We start from the raw sequence: 27,818 nt of genomic DNA, 5'->3' as shown, positions 1-27,818 counted from the left end.
CCATCTGAGCATTTCAATGACAACCACAAAAAAGGACAAAGTACAGAGTCAGTGGTCTGGTTTCTGATGAAATGTGTGAGGCAATAGTTTGCCAACGTCAGAGTCCGAGAACAATGTGAATCGATAAAATCGACTAGAGAAAGCAGTGAGTCCGTGTTTATAAGAAAGATGACTAATATGTTTGACGCTGATCAGACAGTTGCTTCCTCACTGACAACTTATTGAAGTCACCACAAAAAAAACTTTTACTTTACAAAATTTGTTTGTTGTTGTTTTTTGTTTTGAATATTTGGACAAGCGTGTTATGTGTATGTTGTTTATGACAGAATCAAATCAAAATGTGCAGGACAAAAAAGTTGAATAACATTAAAATAGGTTACATGGACGGTATCTCTGTCATTAGGAGCTGAAATGTACTTTGTGCATGTCAGTAGGATCATGTGCTATCAGATATGCATGACACTTTCTGTCTGTGCGGCTCCAAAGTTGAGTTTTTGTGGGTTTGGTTTCCTGTGAGAGGAAGCTGTTTCAAAAATAATGATTGAGAAGGTGTACCTGCGTCTAAAGTGTGCACAACAGCACACAGACAAACTGTTAAATCTTCTTTTATCTAATAATCAAAAGCATACTATCTATATTTACCTGTGTTATGCAACTCTGGGAGGAAGTCCTTCTCATATGTGCTGAAGAATGTAAAACACAAAATGCATGAAATGGCAAAACACACCATACTAAAATCCTTAACTGCGCTGTAAAATTTAGTTTATGTGCCCCAGAACACAAATTTGCCAGTGATCTTTTGCCAACTGTCAGTATTATGAAAATCAATAATTTAATAAGGAACAAGCACTCAGCCCCCACATGTTGTAAACTTTTAACTTGACATTTGATCTTTGACGCCTCTGCTGACAATCAGCTCATCTCAGCTCATTTCCAGTGAATCGAATAAGGGGTTTTGAGCGGACATGTGTGCATATTTTTTAAGGTCTTCTTTTTCCTGTTTTTTTTTTTACATAGAAAATGTAGAGGTATTTTTGCTTTCATCACAAATTAAAAGCATGCAGCGATATAGACATGCTAAAATAAGACTTTTATAAAAACAAAGAAACTGAGGAAACTGCAACTATATGCAAATATCGACACTGAACCAAAAGTAATTAAAAAGCCACATTTTGCTAAATACTTCCTGATGCATCCCATCTGCATCAAAGGTATAAGACCAGAAGTAAGTATTTGAGTAGGAGTTCAAAACCAAACCGTTTTTTTTCCCCCTCAGAGATCATCTTAGATAAGGGTTACAAATAAGTGTCAAGTCTTTGACATTTAAATTTTGTGTGGTTTTTTTGAGATCCCCACTGTCGCCTCTGCAACGCATAGAGGAATTCAAATCAAATATCATCAATGGGCCTCATGCAAGACGCCATTTCTGAACAAATTTTCTCCTATGTATCCATGATTTGTTCTTATTATTTTGTTAGTACCTATTGATTTCTGGGATTCACCAGTGTTTTTTTTATTTGTGCTCTTCTCTTATGTAAGAGAAAGCTGGTTGAGAGGACTCTTAAGAAAAAACATCTTTTCACAGTCTTCTAATTGTTTGTCTAATGCAAGGAAATGCAAGTTTAAAAAATATTTATGATTATTATTTCAATAGTTATATAATAATTAATATATTTTCTGCTTTTATCGATTTCATATCATCTTATTGTTCAATATTTTAGGGATTCTAGACTGCTTGTCGGACAAAACAAGTAATTTGAAGACATATATGGAGGCCATAAACTGGCATCATGTAATAAAAGGTTATCAGACGAGTCAAAAATATATCTAAATGTATAATTTAATAAATAATACGGTTTGTTAAATGTTTTACAAAAAAGTGTAAAAAGAAATATAAAACTTTTCCTTTAAGGTCTGATCAGATAAAAAAAATAGCAAAAAGCTTATTTCCTTTCCTTTAGCACCAAAAAAAAAAAAAACCTGAATTGATTCAACTCTCAAGTTTTATTTTTAGCTTCTTTGCCGACTCACCTCAGTTTCTGCGTGACATGGCAAAAAATATGTTGATTTCACTACTGCTGATGGTTAAAAATATTTAATGCATCTGGAGTTGACTTTATTATAAAAATATATGTATATAATACAAACAATATAGTTGTTTCAAAACTAGGGCTGTGTATTGGAAAGATCAATACAATACAAGGTGATTTATCGTAATGTTTTTTTAAAGTTCACATGAAATGGCTAATGAAGTACTTATTGTTTACACATATTATATTCCCCCGTCATGCAGCTGAAGCGCTCCATGTTTGAAGAATGGTGGTCATATTAGCCTTCTCCTCCACACTGAGAGCTCCCAGTGAACACAGATGGACCAAAACAGCCTCAGAGACCAACAGAGGCCAGTTTGTCAACAGGGAATACACTACAGTAGGTGGTTTACTTGCCAGGTTTGGCTTCTGACTATATCGGAACTTAACCTTCAACCTCCAGCCATGTGCCTACGCTGGAGTGGCAGTAGCTTAGTCTGTAAGCTTGGGAACGGGAGGATGATCAGTTCAAGTCAAACATGAACCACAATATGGAGAGCGGACTGGTAGCATGGAGAGTTGTCACTTAATCTCCATCGATGCTTGTCTGCAGCTCCTGCTTGTGCCTCTATGAGAACAAAATTAGAAACTATGTAGAAGTGGGATTAACTAAGTATGCCTTCCTCTATCTATACTTGCTCCAACTGAACAGTGGGCTGCTCTATTCTGCACTAATTGTGCTTTTGGCAGCACTTTACCAGATTACTGAGCAGTAATCCAGTCTTGTGTCACCTGCCGCGTGCAACAGATACTAAGACACAGTAAAGTAAACACAGTTTATTTACTTGACAAACAATAAAAGCAAATATCTTTATCTGTCTTACTATCTTCAAAACATTTTCAAGATGCTTTATCTACAAATAAATTGTTTCCTTCTTATAAAATGCACCGGAATTATTCTGGTATTCATAAAGTGATAATAAATGACAGTTCTTCCAGTTCACAGAAAGTCTAAGAATATTTCAGATAAAATCTCTTTTCTCTCTCTTCTTAATCTCTCTAATGTCTTTTTTTCTGGATACATTTGATGCAAATTTCTAAAGGAAACCTCTTTTACTTTATTACTGGGACAAAATTTGTCACCAGCAAGCCAAGTCAATCAATCTCTCCATAAAGCAAAACATAAAACGATACTCATGGGAGCAAAGTTAAAGCCTGTTTCCTGATGTATTTATTTAAGCGTTGGTATGTTTATGGTGCCATAAAAAAGAATAAAACTGTAGAGCAGTAAGAAAATAAATGTGGAAATATAACAGAAATGAAAGAATAAATACACATTACAAGATACAATAAACAAAATATAAAATAATAATTATTATCATTTTCATTTATTTCCACAATTATTTGTTCGTTTAATTCTGTATATATTTTAGAGCTGCAATGATTAATTGATTATTAATAAATTATTACATTAATTACTATCTATTTTGATAATCAATTAATCGTTTTAAATGTTTTTTTTTTTAATAAGAAATGTTCAAATTCTTTGATTTCAGCTCCTCACATGTGAAATATTTTTGGTTTCTTTAGTCCTGTTATGATCGTAAATGGAATATCTTTTTTTTTGTTTTTTTTTTGTTTTTTTTTTTACAAGGATGAGACATTGTTTGGAAAAAAAATGGATCAATATTTCTCACCATTTACTTGACATTTGATGGACCAAACCACTCACCAATTACTAATCGATTCATTGAGAAAATAACCTACAGATTAATTGATGATGAAAATAATATAGATATCAATATATATGTATATATCAGGAATTTGCTTTAATCTTACTGGTAACCTGAACTTGGACAGAGTAAACATTCAAACACCAGGGTCGCTGTTGCCATCTGACGTAGTCACAGTAGGGTGGCTTTTATTTTGAAGAACCGGAAGTCCCTATGTTTTGATAACGGCTGCGGAAGAAGCTGTCATCTGCTCTCGTCTCGCCGATTTCTCGTCCAAGCAGCGACGTTTTCCCATGAAAACCGCCAGTAATTAAACGACAAATGTAACCGTTTCACAGAAAGCCACAATGGGATTCACACTGAGACGCTGTCTTGGTGTTAAACCGTCGAAAGCGGCCCCGATGCTGCCTTTTCTGTTGACATTTTTGCTCGTCGGGAGCCGAGGCGAGAGCGAGCCGATGGACAACGTCGCGACTGAGAGGATGGCTGAAGAGAGCCACCGACAGGACAGTGCCAATCTACTCATATTTATAATGCTCCTAACACTCACCATTTTAACAATATGGCTGTTCAAACACCGGCGGTTTAGGTTCCTACACGAAACAGGACTTGCCATGATCTATGGTAAGAGCACTAACGTTAGCTAACGTTAATGTCAGTCAATTAACTCAGTCGTGTTTAGAAGGGAACCCCAGACCCACGAAAGATCTCGCGAGAGTCACCGATTAAGTCAAACTGTGGTTCTTTCCTAGCCCTAAGCAAATGTTATCTATCCCTAAAACCACCTGCATTTTAATTACAGCGTTGTCACGTTAAAAACCAGAATTACTTTGTAGAAGATGCCCAATGAAGAAACAATGCTTATAAATCTCGCGAGAGTTTCACCAATGAAGGGTTCCCGTCTAGACACGACCAATTAACTTCACTTAGCGCCGATGCTAGCTCGCCATGGTGACGTTAGCTCTTCAAACTTAACCAGTAAAGCACATTTGAGAGCTTTTTTTTAAGGTTTCAAGGTGCACGGGGGAGTCTACCTGCATATGACATGAGCATACTGTTAGCTAGTGTTAGCAAGTATTTGCATTCATGAGGTATATTAATTTTCCCGCATTAGTGTCAGAATTTTATTGCTAAGTAGGTTTTCATATGTAAGGAAATTGCTGTGGTATATTGGTGCACAACAGCAAGCACAATACAAAAAATATGAAGCTGAAACCAAGTAAGTCAAAAAGCATAACTAGAAAATAGAAAATTGACAATAACACATTTAAAACTACAAGTATGTTATAAAAACAGTAGAAACAATATGCACAACATAGCTGATATAAGGAGCTATACGGGTTTAAGCAAAGATATTGGCTATAGAATGTTCAGTATTAATTTAAAGGGACAGTTCACTTCCAAATCAAAAATACAATTTTTTACTACTGTACCTGTAGCGTTCTTTATCTATCTAGATTGTTTTGGTGGTGAGTTTTTCTACAATTTTTACAGTAAGTTTCTACATGAAACTGCTCGCAACAAGGTCTTTTTGGTGTTTTGAGCTCTACAAGTGCTGTGCTGTTATTGGAGATTGGAGATATACTGGAGAAAAGGCAGGCATTCAGTTAATGTACTGTTGATAAGAAATATTACAGGGAAAATTAAGGACTTTTCATGTGGATGCCAAGTCAGTGTTGATGGTAAATGAAGTCAGTTGAAACAATAAATTGCTCAGTGTTGCTATATTAACTTAAAAAGCTTGCAGAGCTGTTCTGGCAGTGTCTATGTGTATCAAGATGCACTGCATGCAAGTGTCCATGCCCATGATATACCGTATCATGAGCCTATAACTCTTTCTTTTTTGGTCAAAACATAGCATAAGGTGACAAAAGCATGTCCCCTGGCTACCCAAAGGCGGAGGCTAGAAATCCAAGCTGAAATAGCCTCTAGTTCTTCCTTAACATCAACAGCACTACTTTGGCATCAACGGGTAAAGGTAGAACAACAGATTTTGCAGCAGAAGAGCTTAGCTTTCTTGGTCAGTATAGCAGCACTGAGGAATTTATTGCTTCATTTGACTACAGTTGCCATCATCCACATGAATGCAAAAATTTTTACTACTATTAGTAGTACTGTTAGCGTTGTGGAATTGTCATTTTATTGTCTTTCATTTAACAGCTCAAAAAGTTGGAAAATATATTAAACTCATTGTCCCCTTTAACTAGCCAGACATCTAAACCATCACCGTCATTTTCAGTATGAAGGGCCAAGCTGTTTTGATCAATCTGTTGAATTTCTTGAGAATTTAGTTCTCGTTAAAGCACATCACTTTCAGAATGATTAACTTGACCCAGTTAATATTTATTTTCTTTTGTAAGAGCACAACCTAATTAAAGTATTTAGAACACCCAAATAAATCAAAGCAGGTGTTTTATATTAGGACATCACCCTAGTTTTTGCAACATCAGTGTCCTGCTTTAAAGATTAATTTTTATAAACTGTTTTTTAATTAGTTGTAGTTATTAGAAATACAGAGTATGGATATTTTTTCAGCTGGTAACCAATAATGACCTGCTTCTCTTTCTCTTTCTCTTCTCTTTATGCAAACTTGAGGGTAATAGAGACTAAGATAAAATGAGCAAAGATGGATGATTTAATATTTAATAGCTCTGACTGGACCAAATCTAACAGACATAGGGCTGGACATCAGATTACATTAGATTTTGTGCATATCACCCAGCGATAGTACAACAAAGTTATTGTATCACCTTAGTCACACCCAACCTTTGGAGTACACAATATCTTGTCAGTCACAACCTATATGATCAATAATTATTGATATAGACTGATATTAAACTTCAATATTGTGATGGGTTTTTCAGCTTTATTGCCCAGATCTAAACAGACTATGACACACTGGCAACAAAAACAAAGAACAGCTCTGACTTTTCAAAGGTCTATTAATTTTTTCTAGTAAAGTACATAAAAAACTTCACATATATACTTTGGCTTTTGTAGAGAATTGTCAGTTCAAATTAAGTGCTTTGAGATTGCTGTCAAATCAGATATTGTTATGGCTGATATTTATTAGCTGTACTTTCATTATTGGAATAATAACTAATAATATAAATTTCCCATCACTGGCCGATAATTCATTGGCCCTGGTATTTATTGTGCATCCCTAGTAGTTATGATATAAATTGCACCTTGTAAACTTTTATTTAAAAAGTGCTAGTGCTAGTCCAACAGATCCTTGGCTAACTGATTTGCCTTCACTCCCTCTTTCCTCTTCCTCCCCGAAGGCCTGTTGGTCGGTGTGATCCTGCGATTCGGCGTCCATGTGCCCCAGAGCATGAGTGATGTGATGCTCAGCTGTGCTGTCAACGCCAGTCCCGCTACTCTCCTGGTCAACGTCAGTGGGCGATTCTACGAGTACACTCTGAAGGGGGAAGTCAGCCGGGGCAAAGGTCACCAAGTGCAGGACGATGAGATGCTGAGAAAGGTTGGATGGAGGATTGAATGGGGGGTGCATGTGGTGCTGTAACACAGTATAAATTATAACCAGTTGGTATTATGTTATGTTTGCATGCACAACTCCAAAAATAAGTGTATAACCTCTTATAACTTACTGCTGTCTTCAGGTGACCTTTGATCCTGAAGTGTTTTTCAACATTTTGCTGCCTCCCATCATCTTCCATGCCGGTTACAGTTTGAAAAGGGTAAGAAGGTTAAAAAGATTGATGATTTACTAATTATATAAATTAAACATTCAGATTTTTCACAAACAAGGTCTTAAACAAATTAGTCGGGCTGTTCCTGATTCAAATCTTGTCAATGTGAGTCGACTTGAGGTCTTCTTGATAGGGCTGCACGATATTGGAAAAAATTGTATTGTGAGTATTTTGACAAATGCAGCGATTGACATATGATTCCTGATTAATTTTTGTTTCCCAATTTTCATTTTCACTGAAAAAAAACAAGGCGTCTCTGCAGCACTACAGCACTACAGCACTTCATTATAATTCTGTTTTGTGACACATTTTTTCTTGATCAAAAGATTGCATATTTTGATTAATTGTACAGACATACTTCTCATAAAGGTTTTTTTACATGTGATTTTTCACATAGAAATTTGCAAACGTATTGAGATATTTTTTAACGACTGTTTTATTCGTCTATATTACCCCAGCCTAACGACCAGTAATACAACAGCCCCTGCTGTAATAAATCTGTGTCCTTTTCTGTCGCAGAGACATTTCTTCAGAAACATCGGCTCCATCCTGGCTTATGCTTTCATGGGAACAGTTATATCCTGCTTCGTCATTGGGTAAGTCATTTGCTATTTTCATCTGATCACTTTGTTGAATGTAATGTTGAAACAGAACACAGAAACAACAACAAACAATGACCACAGGATGTTTGTGTACATCCAAAAACCTTTTGATATCCAATGGGGCAATTTTGAAAAAAATATCTTATTGTGATTATTTTGACTGATATTGTAATTGCAGTATGATTTGCAGTATGCAGTCCTTGCCCGTGTCTTTTTATGCATGTACATGTCCTTCTTCCCTCCTAGGCTGATCATGTACGGCTTTGTGTCCTTCATGAAAGTTGTGGGGCAGCTTGGGGGAGATTTTTACTTCACTGACTGCCTCTTCTTTGGGGCCATCGTTTCAGCCACAGACCCAGGTAGGAAGTGCCATATAACATCGTTTCCAGAGTGAGATTTTTCCTTAACATGTCTGTGCAATGTCTGTATATATAGTGTGGAAGCAGTGTTGCACTTTCTGGTTCCTGTTATTGGATAATCTTTCTGTTCAGGCTCTCTGCACTCTTGTCCTGCTGTACGATATTTGTGTGTCTTCTACTCTAAAGTGTTTTTTCTCCTCTGTGTCTCAGTGACGGTGCTGGCTATCTTCAATGAGCTTAAGGTAGATGTGGACCTGTATGCTTTACTCTTTGGGGAGAGTGTCCTCAATGATGCTGTGGCCATCGTCCTCTCTTCGTAAGCATGAATTACACGCTGCAAACATCACACACACAGCAACAATATGTACATTTCAAGAGTTACTGGTTGCTTTCCTCTGGTCTATACCGGCTGTGAATAGATCACTTCCTGTTGTCCCGTCTCCTCTTTTTGTGCAAAAATGTGTCCCAAGTTCAGTTGAAGCTTAGGTCAGGCTCCAGGAATTTCAGTTAGACAAATCAAATGGGTGCTTTTGCAAAGTTACTTATTTTTGGTACAAAATTCATAATTTTGTCTTCATGTACAGTTTTTTCATTGCTAAGCTGCAAATGTGGGATAGTTAAACAAAGTGGGATGACAGCAACAAGTCACGAGTCAGCTTCAATTAAACTTTAAAATCAAGTTGTACACAGCGAAGGCTGAGGATTTTTATCCCCAAGCACTTTAAAGGTCCAGTGGATACGATTTACGAGGGTCTACTGGCAGAATATGGCAGAAATACAATATAATCTATTGGTTCAGACTGTTACAAGTGTCTGACAACATTATGGAAATGATCACTACAGTGAGAGGCCTTCTTTAAAGATTAAGATACACTGTTTAATCAGAAACAGCTGTTTCATTGCTCTCACCAGGCTCTTTTTGAAAAACTGTAATTTTAACGTCATCACTGTCGGCTTCATTCAAATGCGACAGAAACAAAATACAACTTACCAAAAATGTTTTTGCTGTTCCAAACAAACGCCAACATCTGCTTTGGTCAAAATAAACCTTTAATTCACAGTATAAAAGAAGTGCAGAACAGGTGACACTGGACAGCGTCTGCAGCCTGGAGAGAGATGCTCTGTGGTGCACTGATTTTATAACTGAACTAAAGGAGGATGCACAAGTTTACTTTCTCTGATTGTGTAGAAATATGTTTTCACATCACAGATGACAAAGGAAGGTGGTAAAACGCCAGTAAATAATACTCCTATAGGCTGGCATATGAATTTAGTGTGTCATACTGAACTCAAAATAAGCATTTATAATTTATGATCTAATGATAAATTCTCAGTCGGGGACAGCCCTAGTTTATATAGAGGGTATGAGTCCTCTTCCATGGAAGCAGCCATGTTGAATTACCATGTTTCTACAGAAGCCCAGAATGGACAAACCAAACACTGGCTCCAGATAGGACTTTTACATTTTGCATGAGTTTTGCGACCATGCTAGGTTGTCCTACACCTGGAAGGGGAGAGTGGGACAAGGGAGGGATGTAACAGCGTTTCAGAGTATCACAGTGAACAGTAACTCTTGAAATGTTCATATGTAAGAACTGTTTAAGGCAGACTGTGAGCCAAGCATTCAATTTATAGCTCTGTGTCAATGACCTGCACTGTAATGAGGCTACTTGTGGCATATTCAGCTTCTTGTGTTGTACATGTGCACATGAATGGACATTAATCATACTAACATCAGTCCCTGTCATTTCACTGCTTGCCTTCCTTCACCCATCACTCATCACCTGCCTGTACGTATGTATGCAGTGTTCTCCTTCGCTTGGAGAAGCAGGGGAGGCAAGGGGCCGGGGCCGTCCGGTCCCCAGGAGACAATGGCCCAGTCTGGGCTGGGGGGGTGGAGGAATGGTTGGAAGAAAACCAGACACTGACTCCCCGGTGGGTGGGCGGGCGGGTTTGGCTGTCTGCATGGTTTTGCTGACAGTGATAGTGTTAGAACTTGATCATCTCAACTCAGTGGATGTGATGCAGATCTTTTACTTAGAATGCAGCCTTGAACCACCCATTAAGATGATCACTGCCCTCCCAGACACCCTGTTCCCATTGTAGCCCTTTCATATCCATTCTTTCTGTCATTTTGCAGTTTTCACTTTGCTCTACAGACCCTGCAAATGACCTGAAAATATGACTTTTTTATGAACATTTGATAACCTGTGTGTGTAAAAGTGCTGGTGATTTGTTGGTCTCGAGGTAATTTGGGGACTACTCCTCATAAAGGGGTAGCACCTGAATTGGCCTTTTCTGTACTTACTAGCACAATTATTGGATATCCAATCATTGGACAAACCTTATTGGATCCAATATTCAATTAGCATTAAGCATGCAAGACCCCAACTTCCTCCCTTTTTATGTCTGTAAAACCCAACTCCAGTCCATGTGTGTTAAGTCTTTGTTGTTATTTGTAATGGGGTAAAAGCTCTCAATTTAAACAAAATCAGATAAACACCAGGCTGGTACTGTCAGCCATTATTGGATTTGGGTTGTTGCAGGTTTGATTTGATTTCTGATTTCTCTGTTTGTGTCTTTATGTGAGCACCTGTTTGACATCTGACCAGTTTCCCATCCTGAATTCTTGGTGTTGGTTTCCTTTTTCCATGCGCTTGCTGTCTGTCTGCCCCTCAGATCCATCGTGGCGTACCAGCCTGCAGGAGACAACAGCCACAGCTTCGAAGCCATGGCCTTGTTGAAATCCTTCGGCATCTTCCTTGGTGTCTTCAGTGGATCCTTTGCTCTTGGGGTGGCCACTGGAGTCATGACCGCTCTTATATCCTTTCACCAGGGCTTAAAACTGTTTCCTCCTACAGTAGCTGTTTAATCATGTTTATGGTCAGCTTCGAGTTATATTTGACTCAGAAAAACTTTGTTTATTCATGTCTGTGTTTCAGGTTGACTGTGGATGTGCCACCTCTTGTTTTGCTCCTTGACTTTCAGTTTTCATCACGTGACCAAGTTCACGAAGCTGAGGGACTTCCCCCTGCTGGAGACGGCCCTCTTTTTCCTCATGTCATGGAGCACCTTTCTATTGGCGGAGGCCTGCGGGTTCACAGGTACACCTGCACACAGCGCTCATCATGCAATTTAAACTTTGATATTTATTTTTGCATCTCATTTGACTTAGTCTTAGGCTTTTGCCAAAAATATGAATAACTTTTAGTGACATTTCAGTCATTTGATTCTTAGTCTAGCAGTCTGGACAGTGTGATACATTTTACTTTTTTTTTTTACATTTCACCATTGCAGAGATAGATACAAATAGCACCACCTCCACTACCACTTTGGTGGCCAAAGTACATTTTAAATGGCAAAAAATGAAACAGAAAAGGAAGTTGTCTGCAAGATAAAAAGGCCTTTTTTTAAACTGTGATACTTGGGTGTTTTTCACATTAACTGGGATGTGGTGTTTCTAATGAAAAATGATCTTGACCTCTCAGCTTGGTGAGGAAACTGATGACACACATCAAAGTACATCAAGTCCTTAGATGTGTCATATTATTGCTACTTAAACTCTTTCTTCCAGTCACTCATACATTTTGGTTGCTCGTCTTGCTTTTTTCTCAGTCCAGTGTTTGTGTTTTTCACTGTTCTGCAAGGATCACTTTAAAAGTTTGAGTAGACTTTGTAAACCCATATTCAGTAGCCTCGTTCATATCTAGCTGTGATAAATACTGTTTGCTGTTTTTGTACAGTGTTGAACTAAAAGTTGCAAAGGAATCAGGATGTTTGTGTTGGTGAAGGCTTCTAATATTGGGGTTAAACTTTTACACAGAATATTTGGTGGCCACAGAGTAACTTTCAATGTTGAAGCCTGCATTTCTAAGGTTTAGTTTTGTTTTTGCCAGTCCACTTGGAAACGAGTTGTTAATAAATAATGATAAGTAGCATCAATTAATTATAAGAAAATGATAAGGCAGACAATATTCTGTAATTTTTTTAATTGTCAACAAAACAAGAACATGAAAAGGCCCAAACCTGCAATGTGTTAGTCTGTCTGTCAGTAGTTTCAAACCTCCTGACCCTTCCCGAACATTTATAGTTAAAAAATAAATACATAGTTAAATTTTAATTAAAGGCTAAAAGTGGTTGTGTAGTTTTGGAAAACATTACTCAAACAGGAGTAATTGGTAGCTTTAGTGGTAATTATCTAAACCAGCAGATTAATAAGCATTTTGTGCTCTAGTGAGTATCAACAGCACTGGATTTACTTTTCGTGTAAAATAACCACAGTGGATGTAAACAAGGTAATGAAGAAACGTGATCAATTCATTTCTGGTTTTGGTCTTTACTTGGGATTAATTGACAATAACAGAAACATAGAATATCGCCACACATACTGTCTAATTCCAATCTTTAAATGGTTATGAACCCCTCTGATAAAATATCGTTTAATATGTTTTGAGTGGTTTTGAACTGAGATCTTTGTAATCTTTGTTTTTCTTCAGGCGTAGTGGCTGTGCTGTTCTGTGGGATCACTCAGGCTCACTACACCTTCAACAATCTCTCTCCTGACTCTCAGGACAGGACCAAACAGGTGATATATACTCACATAACATCTGTAATTTATGCCATCATGTTTACTGTCTTTAAACTAGGGCTGCAACTAACAATGAAGTTCATTATTGATTAATGCGATAATTATGTCCATGATTAACTGATTAACCATTTAATCTATAAAATGTCAATGTCACACCTAATTAACAAAGTGCAGAAAAAACAGACTAAAAAGATAAGAGATTTAAGCAGAAATGCCTTGAAAATAATCAGAATAGAGGAAGTTTTGAAACATCTGTGCTTCTTTGGCAGTTGTCAGTTGTATTTTTGTTAAGTTGCAGAAAGTTCAGAGAAGCTGATGTTGATAAAAGCTGTAATCTACTGTTAGTAATAGATGTTTTTAATAATACCAGTTCTTGGAACTCAGCTCCATACCGTAATCACCACACGACCCGGCAACATGTTTGTGGACATGAGCGCTGTGTTTCCGATGGGTTAGATAGGACCTGAACTAATGTGCTCATCAACAGCAGCTGTGAGACTGAAAACAAGACGAGCGAGTTTCTGTATCTGTTCTGACTCTGAGATAAAAACCGTGAGTAATTCAGTCAGAGGGCCTGATAAACAGACTGAACATTTGTTCACCAAGAGCCTCTGTGTTGAGATAGTCACTCTGCTGGAGGCACTCTTGTGTTTTCAGTTATATTCAGGACATCAGCTGACACTGTTCATGTCATGTTAAAAAGTTGGTAGAAAACTTCTAATAAGGATTATGAAAGAAAAGAAAAAACTGTGTCACAACTGTATGTAAATGTTTACAATCACACACCAGGGAAAGGTCTAGTTATTAACGAAAAATTGGAGCTGAAGATAAATGTTATTATCAAAGATGCAACATGGGAAGAAGTGTGTGAAGGGGGACATAAAATAACTAAATGTCCACTATGGACAGAATTCAACTGGAAATTAAGAATGAGGTATTTTACAACATCTTTCATTTTATCAAAATACGATGGAAGTAAAACAAAAACAAAAAACAAAACAAAGTTTTGGGGAATTGTAAACACGTTGAAGAATTGAAAAACTGAGGCTGTCCAAAATTGAAGTCATGCTGGGAGTGGATTCATATAGAAATGTTCACCATTTTGAATGTTAATTTACCACAGGAGCCCTTCTATATTAGGAGCAATTTCTGATGGAACTGTAGAAAGAGAGAGCCAGCACATCCTTTAATTGGTGTCAAAATAAATGATAACTTAATCAATGGCGGGACAGGTTAATGAAAGTGTACGTAGAGATAACAATTACACGTAGAAAGACAGACATGTTTTTAAACCTATGGAGCCCAGTAATTGTTCATTTTTAACACAGTTATTGACTTTGACTGACTCTGTTGGTCGTTTTTATGTTTGTTTACCAAGCTGTGAATAGTTCTTATTCTTTTTTTAAAAGAAAGTCTGTTTTCTCTCTGATATAATAGAACTGAAACACACTTTGCTTGTGGAACTACTTTAGTAGAAAATAAAATAGTTACTATAGATCCTAAAGTAGTTCTGGTAGATTCTACTGCAGAAAGAAAGTAGTGCCTACACGAAGCAGACAATTGACTCAAATAGTGATGCAGTAACTGCAGGGATTATTTGGGATTATTTGAATATTGCATCAGAGATATGAACTTTTATATAATTGTCTGTATAGTGTATTTTTAACAATCATTCAGTGTTCTCCTGATGCTTGGCCATTATTCTGTTACCTATGTGGTTGTTTTAACTACTATTACTTTTCTAATGCAGGACAATAGCTTGTGTTCCTATACCTGTCCTTACCCTTATCCTGTGAGACGAAGTTTCTATCTTAAAGAATAATTTAAACTTAAATGACAACGATTTCATTCCGAAATGACTGAAAGGCTGAAATATAGGCCTAATGTGTACATGTATATTTTTTTAAAGGTTGTTTCTTACACCCCTTAAAATCCATGAGGCCTTGATGATCTGTGGTGTGTGGGTTGGGAATCACTGACTTAGAGGATGTTTGTTTGTCTCTTTCCCATCAGTTGTTTGAGCTGCTGAACTTCCTGGCAGAGAACTTCATCTTCTCCTACATGGGTCTGACTCTCTTCTCCTTCCAGTCACATGTCTTCAACCCTCTGTTCATTATTGGAGCCTTTGTATCCTTCAATCTGCTCGGCCTTTCTGGATGATCCAGAGATTATTGATCCCCATAACCATGCGTTCTTTCTGACTCCCACAAATGCAGTCATGTTTTAATAATGCCGTTCTTCTCTCCACAGTAGTCTTCAGTGCTTCAGGGAGCGAAAGAATAACAGAACAAATGTGAACACATTTAAAAAACAGATTAGTCAGTGACGCGATAGTTTCCAAACTGCCCATGACTATTTTCCACCCCTGTTTGCTCATGCTGTGTTACTTCTCAGTGCGTTGTGTCCTTGACTGTCCTGTGTTGTGTAGCTGGCTGTGTTTCTGGGCAGAGCAGCAAACATCTACCCTTTATCTTTCCTGCTCAACCTGGGCCGCAGGAACAAGATTGGATCCAACTTTCAGCACGTCATGATGTTTGCAGGTGAGACAGTAAAGTCTGTTGTTAACTCTGTGCTCTCAAATTATAAACATACTGACAATAAGGAGTCCTTTAAAGGGAGCGTTCAGATTATTTGATGTGGGGTTGTATGAGGTACTTAGATAGTCAGTGCATTACGTACAGCAGCTGGTGGTTGGCATGCTCATGGTTAGGAAAAGTAGAGAGAGGAGTACCAGCTGTGGCCAGGGTCCACAACAAAAGGTAGTTCAGCCACTTAAAATATCAGTTTACATGTACACTATATTTAAAATATTTTCACTGCTTTACTTGCCATCAGACCATTTCTCCAGAGCTTTTTTCTCACCATTTGCTCTGCATGTGACTTTTTTTTTTTTTTTGGCCGAGACATTTGTTGAATAAGGACAGGTGGACAAGAGCAACTGTGTCATGTTAGAGTTTTATTATACTATTCGTTGAAATTGTTTGTGCTTCATGAATACGTGTCACATAACTACTGTCTGACTGACAGCAAACTAAAGCTGCAAAAAATATTGTAAATATACCTTTACACCCTAACTGATACAATGTTTTGATGGGCCTCTCTGCTTCTTCAAACTGGGAGCGTGCTGACAGGCATCTACTGACGCAAATGCACTGATTACAGCCACACGTGGAATAATCCAAATTATCCCTTTTAGTGTCTTAGGCTCAGACTGAAATGACTAATTCTCAGCTGGGACCTGGTTCCATTAAAATAAATTGTCAGTGGAACGGAACAGACCTAGGTCTGTAGTTTAAAACGCTTGAGCCTAGATAATGGTGTGCTGACACAGTCTCCTTCTAGAGCAACAACTCCTACACAGATGCAGTATTATGAATAGCAGCCTCAACATCAGCTGACATTTACTGCTGAAACTGGATGATGATAGAAATCCCCTACATGTGTCTGCACAGGTTTCTCTACATCTGAACCCACAAGGTCATGTCTTTTCACTATACAGAACCATTTAACCATTTCTGAGCTTTCTAACAATTCTGCAGTATCTTGGAAAAAAAACAACAGTAACATTAAGTCAGAAATATTTTTTATTCTTTTGGTGAAACAAACATACTGTCTTCTCATTCTCACACTGTCTTGTTTCGGTTCGTCTCCTCCAGGTCTGCGTGGGGCGATGACCTTTGCCCTTTCAATCCGAGACACAGCGACCTATGCCCGTCAGATGATGTTTTCAACCACCCTCCTAATCGTCTTCTTCACCGTCTGGATCTGTGGAGGTGGCACCATGCCTATGTTGTCCTTCATGAGCATACCGTAAGTCTGGGTATCTGTTTGTGTGCACTCGGTTTTCCATTTGTGCGTGGTTTTCTGTCAACGTCACTGTTGCTACCTTCTCTATTTCAGGGTGGGTGTGGACTCTGATCAAGATGCCTCTGTAAGTATTAGCACAGATTGAAATCTCTTGTTATTTTTTTGGTTGCATTGTAAGTAAAAATAAAAATGTTAAAGTAATGAAACAATAACTAATTACAAATATTCTGCATATCAGAGTTCAGCGGTGTTGGACGGGTCACAGCGGAGGAACACCAAACATGAGAGCGCCTGGCCCTTCAGGATCTGGTATAACTTTGACCACAAGTATCCTTTGAGCCATCGATCAAATATTTAAAAGCCTGTATTGAGAAGTGAGGGTGCTACATTTAGCTTTGGACACCAGAGGGTGCTCTTCACAAACAATTTCATCTTTCTGTACAGGAGGTTTACAGTTTGCAAAGCAGTTGTTTTTGTAGTAAGCCAAATATTTCTCTCTCCAAAGCCAGCAGACCCCGTAAGCAAAAACAATAATTTTACCTCACAAAACACGGGAGTTGCTGGTCTTCAAGCTGCCTTGATCTGTTCTGATCTGTCATTGTGTGACTTTTGTGTTTTTAGTTTAAATTCACAAAGTCACATAATAATACAGTAAGACTCACAGATCAAGGCAGCAGTAGACCAGCACCGCCTGTGTTCTGTGAGGTAAAATTATTAGTTTAATTGTTAATCATTAGAAATAGTCTGGTTGAGTGAGAGGTAGGGTTCATATTTAGCTTGTATAACAGCAGTTAAACAGTTACAACATCAAACTTTATCATATTACAGCTAAACAGCACCAAAACTCAACACTGCTTAGAAACAGTCGTGTCTAGACGGGAACCCTAGATTTGTGAAACTCTTGTTTGTTCATTGTGCTAGTTATACAGACTAGTTGTGTCTTAGAATGTGACAATGCTTTGTTAAACATCTGGGGAGTTCAGGGAATGTTATAGTTTAGGTTAAAATGATCACTCCTGTGAGAACTGGGGTCCCCTTCCAGATGCAAGAGCCAAAATGGCGGCCTGTTCGGTTAGTCTTTCTTGTTTTACAACTAAAAAGTCACAAAAATGGGTTTCTAAAAACATTTTAAGTGAGAAATAGGCTGTGTTACAGAATCCTAATCCATTTTTTATCAGCACTGTATAGTTTTACAGTTCAATCTGACTTTCTGACTTTTGTGAGCAGTGTGTGTCCCTAAAGTACATTTTGCTGCTGACCCTGTCCACAGCAGTGCAGCTTCCATGTTCATACTCCTCCCAACTGGGAGTGTTTCAACTGCTATCTCCTGTAAGTAATACACTAACTCTGCATGAGCAGCTCACACAACCCTGCTTCAAATAATCTGAACTATCCCTTTAAAGCCTTGCCGTATCAGAATCTGCACAATTGCATTAGACTGTTGACCAATTAAAGTATTAAACTATAAATGTTAAATGTTAATAACCCTTGACAAAAGCTGTCCAGCTACCTGAAGCCGCTCCTCACTCACAGCGGCCCTCCTCTCACTGCTACTCTGCCTTCTTGTTGTGGACCTCTGGCTCGATGCCTCACCAGCCCACAGGCCTATGAGGTTTGGACACACAGCATAATGAGATACAGTTACAGCAGAACTTTTTAAAGGCCCAGACAATAATGTCTTGACACCGTAGTGCTATTTGTGTGTTTGGTATTTTTGTGTTTCTTTACACATCATTGTTATCTAAGGGGTGATTGTTATCTCAGCCCTGTTTTTCTAGTCATAAATCTGTAATAAACTTTGTGTTCACATTTTGAGTGTATAGGACTTAGAATTATATTGTTGCTGCAGTTTTGAGTTGATCCCACTTAGTACACAGCTTTGATGTGTAATTTAAGCATTTTTGACCACCTGAGAATTGATAAAACTGGTCAAAAATCACTCCTAAATACAACATTAAGATACCAAGACCTTAAGGAACACCATAGAAAGCCACCCATCTTCTGAATGCCCCCTTTGCTTTGCTTTTTTTCTCTCTCCTCCATTTTCCGTTTCCACACACCAGAACGAAGGTCAGCTCCACGACGACGACTCCGACTTCATCCTGAACGATGCCAGCGTGAGCTCCATGTACGCCGACGTCACAGTCAGCACGGACGCCTCAGGGTCCCGCACCGTCAACCGCAAGCGCTCCTCCACCAACAGCACCGGTGCCGACGAAGGCCTGGATCACGAGCTCGCCATGGCGGAACACGAGGTGGCGATCAGGGGCACCCGCCTGGTCCTGCCCATGGATGACCCGGTGGATCCCCCGACCACTGTCACCCTGCCCCCGCCACCTTCCCCGCCACGCTCCGACCCTCGCAGGCACAGACTGTAAGAAGTTTGTTTATCAACATCAAAATTTGACATCAGATTTGTTTGGATTTTTGATTGAAATAACAAACAGCTTTTACAGTGCAAATCATATAAAAGCACCACCTCTCTGTCTAACGTGTTTTTAAATTAGTCTCAGCTTTGTCACAGACTTGAGGCGAGCTTGATTTAACTCACCATTCGGGTGGATTACTGTAATCTTGAATGTGAATGCACTACATGTAAGGTAAGGTACTATAAATCAAGCACTCCTCAAGTTTTAAGGGTTACTTATAATCATCTGAGATGCACATTTAGCAACCATTGAGGAAGCTAAAAAAAAAAGTGGGGCTGTTGTATTTGCTCCTAAGTTTGTACTACTGTGGTGATATGCCAGTGCTGTTATCTATGCTCTCTAAAAGCCCCGACTCCCTCTGACTGGACCGGGCAGTTCCTAAACTTTTCATATGCAGTTTACTCTTTTTTTTCTCTGTGGTGACGTTGCTCCTGACAACAGGACCTGTATCTGCCAAGCTTCCTTCAAGTATTTGTAAGGTGACCTACAGTAACACTAACCTTTAGGGCAGTTCACTTTGCTCTGGTACCACTTGTTAAAGAGCGTTTACACTACAGTTACATTACTAATCTTACTTATCTATTGATAGACTGGTTAAAGGGATAGTTGGGAATATGTCAAGTGGGGTTTTATGAGTTACTTATCCATAGTCAGTGTTTTACCTACAGTAAATGAAGACTGGCATGGAAAATTGCTTGTCCTGTCACCCTGTTTTTGCGCAGTTTCCCGCACTGGTGTCTCCTAAAGCTTATTTTTGTTGGTCGAAATTGTGGCTGACATCCTTGACGTTCGTTTCCCCTCATCAAATCTTTTTTAAGTGGCTAAATTACAATTTGTTGCTGACTCTGTCCACAGCAGTACGTTAGCTTCTTACACTGGTATTCCTCTCTGTTTCTTCAAACTGGGGTGTGCTGATCACCCTGAACTGTAGGTTATTCACTGACTTAAGGCTGCAACTAACAATTATTTTCATACTCGATTAATCTGTCGATTTATATTTTCGTTTAATCAGTTAGTTGTTGGATCTATAAAATCTCAGACAATAGGGAAGAACAGTGTTCCTTAAATATCAATGTCCTCAAATGTCTTGTTTTGTTCACAATCCAAAGATATTCAGTTTACTGTCAGAAGGGATTAAGAAATCAGAAAATATTCACTTTGAAGTAGCTGGAATCAGACTGATTAATTGATTATCAAAATGGTTGGCGATTGTTAAATTAATAGATTAATAACTGATTATACGATAATTGCTGCAGCTCTACACTGACTATGGATAAGTACCTCATACAACCCTACTTGAAATAATCCAAACTACCCCTTTAAGTGTCTGGTACGTTTGCTTCCCTCTCGAAGTTCATTGGTGGAGAGGGTTCGGTTGTGTTTGACCAAGGTCGGAGCAACTACACAGACATCTGTGATGGAAGCAGTACAAACTCAAACTACTTCCACGTGTGTCTGGGAGCGTCTCTTTCCTATCTTAAATTTTTTTTTTAGCACTGCCTGCCTCTTCTTCTCTTCTTGATCAGTCTTTTCTCACTTATTAATTTATTTATTTAACAAAAATGATGTATTTATGTAATGATTTATTTTGTTTATTTATTATTTATTTATTGTTTTGTTGTGCAACATCTTGCCCTGTTCAAAAAGATGAGTGCTCGACGGTGAAAGCACCTTTTTCCTAAAAAAACAAACAAACAAAAAACTACAACTCTTCCCACATAAGGTAGATTGTACAGTAGGGGAGTCACGAGGGAGGATATTCTTTTTTTTTTTTTTTTTTAACCATGTGTGCATGTGAAAATATCTCCTTCCCATACTGTAGCAGATCCTTCTACTTTATACTTTGGAAACTAGAGCTTCCCTGTGCGTGTATTTTGCAAAGTGTGTGTGTGTGGCTGATGTTCGAATGACACTGTCGAAATCTACTGACGTGGTTTTTAGGGCTAATGTCCGTTTCTGGGTTTTCTTTTTTTCATATGGTTTGATCTTCTTTCCAAACAAAAAAACAAAGTAACTGCCGTGTCTTTGTGATGTTGTATCATCAAAGATGACTCTGAGGGCTGGCTGAACTGTTTTGAATTAAAGTGCCTATTCAGAAATCCAATTACTTTATGTAGATTTGTACATATTTTAATTTGAAAATGTGCAGTAAGATGATCTTTCTTCATTTTTATATGACACTGACCCCCTTGATTGCTTTTGAATACTTTATTCCCAGTATGATTGACTCATCCTAAGTCCCGCCTCCTTTCACTCTGTGCTCCAATAAGTGGAACCTTGGTCAAGTTTGCTTTCCTGTTTTCTGTACGTACATATACTGCATGCGAGGCTCATCTTCACATCTTAAAGGCAGAATAAATAGGGTTTGTCAGTTGCTGTTTATAAAGGCATCAGAAAAACTGATTGTTTGGTACTGTTACCAGGGTGACAACTTTTTTAATTTTACAGCTTTTGGTGGTAATTCAGAATGCAAGTCTGTGGAATTGTGCGGAATGCTATTTTGCTTTTATTGTGACAGACAATATCCATGTAAGTTAACAAAGATCGTTTTAGATAGGGAAAAAAAGCACACAATACATTAAAACAACCTAAAATTACCTCAAGCAGGGCTAAAGGAATTTAGATTTTTTCTCCAACAGTTCAAAACAAAGTATCAAGAGTTTGAAAAGTCAACCAGCATTTTTGAGTTTGCCTTTGAGTTAGCGAATGTTTGCAAAATGCTAGTGAAGTAGTGCACTAATCTACAGCAACCGTAGGTAGCTAGTTACATCTGATAGCTAATGGTAGCAAAATGATAACTAACTTGCTAGCTAATCAATTGTTAGCTTGCTTGTTACCAAGCCAGTGTTTTGCTAACATTAGCTAACTTAAGATGTGACTATATGTCACTTTCACAGGTCCCCCAGCAACATCTTTTAACCTTTTTCAAAACTGGTTTCCTTTTAAACATAGCAGAGTCTAGCATGTTGCATATCTAAGCACAGGAAACAGGAAAAGAGAAAGCTCTTACAAGATCTGTACATGTATGCTATTTCTTCATTGTGCAGCTTGTACTTACTAATGTCAGATAATGTGGCAACACTGCGGTTAAAATATTGGTAGGGCAATCTTTACTGTCAAAAGAGCCATTCTGGGCCAAAAAAGGGAAGAAAAATCTGTCTGGAGCTGCAACTATTAAAATTTTCTTCATATATAGATATGTTTTTTTATTGGTTGTATATGCTACATTTTTTTTACAATTGCAGACTGGAAAGAATCACTGTAGACCTACAAAAATAATAATTTTTTTTAAAATTTAAATTTCATATATTTCTGTATACATTTTTACCACTGGAGAGGTTCCTGACCTTAAGAAATGGAACACACTTGATTCTGGTTTGGGTTAAAATGTTCACTCTTGCAAGATTTTTCACAGGTTTGCTGTATCCTTCTACTGTAGATACAGCTGAGAAAGTTGACTGAGGCTCTGCCGGGCACCAAATGTCGCTCAAATATTATTTGAATTCAGAGCAAAAAAGGGGCGGGACTTAAAAAGGGTCGATTGGGCCCTTAGGTTGCTTCCTGTAAATGTAACTATTTGTTTTTGGTGTATTCAAAAAGGTGGAGAGCCCAAAAGAGTGCAAACTAAAACAATGTACATTCATGGGAAATAACAAGTATCACTAATATTTTATGGGATATAATCATTTTGTGAACAATGTGCTTGTGGAAAATGTGAACTTGATCAAAACGTATTTGTGGCTTTTTAAAATGGCACAATTTCGGACAGAATTTGAACGCAACACAAACCTGGCGACCTCTCTCAGGCCTTTTATTTGCCAGTAAGGTCAAAGGAAAGATGCCACCGGATTTTTACTGATGCCGTGTTTAATCTTTTTTGCTCCTTGTTTGGCAACCAAGCTCGTCTCTTTTGTTCCCACCTCAGTGAGAGATATTTTGCACCGAGGCATCTCCTTATCTAACCTGTTCGTCCTGTTTTCTGCTCAGCAGGTTTATAGATTTATATGACTGATGTAGACATGAATTCCTGGTCAGTCACATTTTTAGAAATGTTTGTTTTAATTGTGTTGAGCTACACATGAGTTGTCTTTTTGATCTTGAAGCAGTACTCTTAATGAGTGACGATGGACATGAGTGAATTTGCATTTTTTTTCCCTTACAGTAAGGTACCTTTTGATTTTAATTTGTTTAAACGTAATTGAACCATAAAATACACACACATACATAGACTTTATATGGGAAGTTTGAAGAAACCGTTGTAATCTTGTAATAGCGATGCCTAAACCTAAAAACCTGAACATGTTTGATTATGTTTCTACGGTTGGTAGAAACTGTTATTGACAGTTGCATTTGTGAAAAGTACACCTGCAATAGGTCTATATGTGAATGTTTTTAATTAATGTGAACTCCTGTTGAGGGGAAAATAATCTCAGATTTAATAGAGTTTCCTCTGTGTAGTCCTGACGTTATTAACAGTGTCTCCTCAGTCAGACATCTTGCAAGTGTACTAAAAAAATAAAAACATTGTGGAAAATGGTGTGTCTCTTTTGAATTATGCAGTCCCATAATTTCCTCCCTATACCTGTTTGTTCTATATCATGAAGAGATTTAAAAGGGTAGTTCACCCCCCCAATAAATCCAAAATACATATTTGTCCTCTGACCTGCAGATGAAACATGAAACTGCATATCAAATGTGTTTTTTCGGTTCTTTGAGCACCACATGCTGAGTGCCATGTAGTTCCATTATATTCAAGAGAAAACAGATATCTCCACAACTCTGCAACTCACACCAGAACAGCCTAGATGTATAAACAGCACTGCAGGTAAGAGGGAAAAGAGGTAATTTGGATTTTGGGGTGAACAGTCTCTTTAAGAAATCTTCATTTTTATTTAATATTCTATCTCTTCAATGATTCATGCTTCAAAAGTCTTACTTTTCTTGGTCTTCCTCCTGTGTCGACCGAGTAAACACCATCTGCTGATGAAGACTGTGAGATGCAGTTGAAAGCTCTGGAAAAGGAAAGTTTAAACAGAGTCAGTCAAAGATGAACCTTCATACTCCTTTTTCTGATTGTTTACATTCTCTTAAATTATGCTGGAAACAACTAATAGATATGTGCTGGAAACATTTACATTACCAGCTAGTATGACAAGGCTGTTGTTGTTTTCAGTTCAGTTAAGTTTTTATTTAGTTTTAGTTTAGTTTTTATTGGTTTCAGTTTTATTTTTGAAACATAATGTGGGGGGTATTTTTCATACTAAAACTAAAGACATTTCCTGTGTATTTTTATTAAAGCCTGACTGATATAGCGACCATCTGATATTATGTCAATCTATATCTGTATTGGCATATATATTGAATATTTAATCGACAATATAGAAATGGCAGTTACTGCACCTCATTCGACATCATTTTGTTGGAAACATAAAAGAAAAAAATGATGAAACATGACAAAAAAGTAAAAAAAAAAAAAAAAAGTTTTGTATCTTATACATGACTAATTATTAATGGACTGTGAAGTTGAGAGTGATTTTGACTGACTAAAGTATGTTCTAAGACTTGTACTTTTACTTGTAATCGAGTAAGAGTTGAGTAATGTAACGGTGCTTGTAACCGAGTACAGCATTTCGGTAATCTTTCCACCACTGCTCTTTTATTTTGAAGGTAAACTCACTCTGCTTCATTTCGAACGTGACGTCTACTCTTGTATTTTGAAGGTGAGACATCCTGTTTCCACAGTAACCCTGTGTCGTTGCGGAGCTTGACGCAGGCGCAGACGGCAGTACAGTGCAGCAGTTTATAACGTGTGAGGGTCTCGTTAAAGCGGAGTACAGCTGCCTCCTCACCGGTCAGAGAGCACCGCTCATCCCCGCCGCAGTCACCTCCCTCAACCCGGTAAGACGGCTGATAAACACCGCTGTTTGTTTCACTCTTTAAACAAAACCTGTTTTACTCCGCAACAAATCTGACCGGTTACTGCGGGGCTGTAAGGTAGTTTGAACTTGAGCATACAGGTTATATGCCAAACACTTTAATCTTTTATTGTTCCATTGTTAATACGCGACTATTATTAAATTATTGACTTAAATGGAAAGCTGCTCCTCTTACAGTATGTCCCACTATAAAATGTACAGCAGCATGAAACTGTCTTCCTCTCTCACACATCTTATTTCATCCACATTTCACTTGCAAAGCAGCGTTTTGATATCCGGAGAGGAAACAAGTCTTAAAGTTGTCTGGGGCGTTGGCTGTCTGTCCGTCTCCTGTAAGTGTGTGTGTGTGTGTGTGTGTGTGTGATCTACAGTTACATGCTGACTGGTGGAAGCCTGGGCTGCTCCTGAAATCTGTTTCCAGTTAGGAAGTCTCCTTTTTTTCACTCAGTGATGGAACCACTGAGGCAAAAAATGCATCACAGAGGTCAATTAAAATTCCTCGACTGCTATTTTTCATTGTCCTGTGTGTGTGTGTCTGTGTGTGTGTGTGTTCACATGTTGGCTCTCCTTGCTATCGTTATTCTGTAAGTGGTTGTGAATGGTTGTAAATTCAAGATGCATGCGTGCAACTGACCTTTTTCTCTCTTACACACACGTTTAGGCTGCAACGGGTCACGTATGACAGATTGTGTGACTGCAACCTTTAAGATATAGGAAGATGATTCATAGATTGATGGCAAAAAGGTAATCAATTAATTGACAAACTAGAGGATTACGCTTTTTAGAGTTCAGATCCCCACCAGGCAACATATGGTGAAGCTCCAACTGCAGTGACATCACACTTTTTTTGTATAGTATATTCTTAGGTTTTCATATTTGGATGTAGGGCTGCACCCCTGAAAAATGCACAGAGGGAACATTTCACATTAAGAATTGTAAATAAGAGGAATCGTGTGTTTATATTAGCTGTTTAAAAATCTTCATGACAACGTGCTGGTGGCTGACTGATGAGAGAAGGTGAATGAGTGGTTGGTAAACAAGTTTCAACTCTCGTTTTTAACTGTGGCATTGTACATAGATGCTCTTGCGCACATGTGATGCACTTGCTTGTTTCTCGCGCTGGTTTTTGCCACACTGACAGGCTCAGATTGTTCTCACAAATATCTGACAACATTATGGAAAAGACTGAGGGACAGAGAGAGAAACGGCTGTTTTATTGCTCTAGTCAAACTCACAAGACTCCCTTTGAAAAACTGTAATTTTAATCAAAACAAAATGAAACTCACCAAAAACATCCTGCTTCTTCTTTCCACTGTTCCAACAATCACCAGCTCTGGTTTGGTTGAACTAAGTCCTTAACTCATGGCATGAGGGAGCGCGGAGCATGCAGGGCAGGTGGTGATACACAGCAGCTTCAGCCTGGGGAGAGAAGAATAGTTACAACTGAACTTTAGGAGGACGCACACTTTTACTTTCTCTGACTGTGTGAAAATCTGATGCTTTTACATCATAGACGATGAAGAAAGGTGTTAAAATGCGAGTCTTATTGGTAAAACATACTCATGTGGGCCTGCATGTCCCTGTGAAACCTGTGGCTATTGATAAGGTTAATGTTTTGGTGTAGAGCTGATTAGATCACAGCCAGAAACAAGTTAATACCAACCGTAATCACTGTCATGTTCAATTTTTCAGGTTTATAACAACCCAGATTTCATGAAAATTGCTTAAGAATTAAGTTACAGTCTCATGTGTTTAATAGCGAATTTTAAGTGCTCCCAATATGGCGACGGTGCAAATTCATGCCAGAGATGGCAGCCAAGTTAACAAAACAGGGGTTTATTCATCTCGTATTGTCCCTAACTTAAGTTGATCATAATATATTGGGTAGCTGTGTCAAGATTTCTATTCTAAATCAAAAATCCATCCAAAAGTGCTAACGTAAAAATGTATCCAAAGCAAAAGCAGGATCAGCAGTTCTCATAGTATTTTCTTTTTCATGTTTTTTTTTGAGCTTGAGTTTTTGAGCCTTAACAAAGGGCCAAAATGTGACTTGCAACAGACAAGCTTTGTTTTTTGCTTAGCTTACTTTCCCCGACCGCCAAGGTAAGAAAAGTGAGGGGTCGGCGGTCGGTACTAAAGAAAGCAGTCAATAGAATGTTTTTCAAAAATTGTGAAACATCACAACCACCTAAAGAGATAAAAAACAAGACTAAAAGGGGAAGGAGACATTTTCAAGTAAGATGACAAAAGGACACATCATGTTGGACATTGTGAAATAATGTATTCATACGGGAGGTTTTGCAACTGGATTCAAGTGTCATCTAAAGGCCAGTAAATGTTGCTGATTAAAGCAGTCATATGGAAATACTCGCAGTATTTCTAACAGGACACAGACAGTAAGCAAACTAAGACCCACATGTGTGACCGACCTTTCACTGTCTGACACACACAGCAAAAGCCTGTAGAGAGTTTTTAGTCTGATTGGGAGCCGGTGCCTGTATGTTAAAGAAATTACCATGAGCTCATTCCCATAAAATACATCACAGGCTCATAAAACTTTATACAATTTGTCTGACTTCATGTCACGGTAACTCCCTGTTGTGTTTCGCCTGTTGTGATTT

General features: G+C 38.2%; 1 protein-coding gene and 1 long non-coding RNA gene across 2 annotated transcripts in view; one reads left to right on the top strand and one right to left on the bottom strand.

Moving 5' to 3' along the window:
- The first annotated feature begins 3,994 nt into the window (after positions 1-3,994).
- LOC146319292 (sodium/hydrogen exchanger 6-like) lies at positions 3,995-19,228 on the top strand. The gene is made up of 16 exons (XM_084729885.1): positions 3,995-4,387; positions 7,048-7,247; positions 7,387-7,464; positions 7,996-8,072; positions 8,325-8,437; positions 8,648-8,753; positions 11,117-11,258; positions 11,436-11,541; positions 12,934-13,022; positions 15,039-15,152; positions 15,454-15,565; positions 16,682-16,835; positions 16,926-16,956; positions 17,071-17,159; positions 18,339-18,444; positions 18,896-19,228. The coding sequence occupies exons 1-16, from the start codon at positions 4,111-4,113 to the stop codon at positions 19,208-19,210; spliced, it is 2,109 nt and encodes a 702-aa protein (XP_084586011.1). The 5' UTR covers positions 3,995-4,110; the 3' UTR covers positions 19,211-19,228.
- The window catches only part of LOC146319291 (uncharacterized), a 20,058-nt gene continuing 11,379 nt past the window's right edge, over positions 19,140-27,818 (bottom strand). The window contains exons 4-7 of the long non-coding RNA XR_014771539.1: positions 26,484-26,616; positions 25,832-25,898; positions 24,198-24,273; positions 19,140-19,204 (exon numbers count right to left, since the gene is read on the bottom strand). This is a non-coding gene — a long non-coding RNA (uncharacterized LOC146319291). The remainder of the gene's footprint in view (positions 19,205-24,197; positions 24,274-25,831; positions 25,899-26,483; positions 26,617-27,818) is intronic.

This window comes from Lutjanus erythropterus, chromosome 11, assembly GCF_056507025.1.
Source record: "Lutjanus erythropterus isolate fLutEry1 chromosome 11, fLutEry1.hap2, whole genome shotgun sequence".
NCBI lineage: Eukaryota > Metazoa > Chordata > Actinopteri > Lutjaniformes > Lutjanidae > Lutjanus > Lutjanus erythropterus.
Note: the sequence above shows the minus strand (reverse complement) of the source record. Positions and strands in the feature narration are given on the sequence as shown.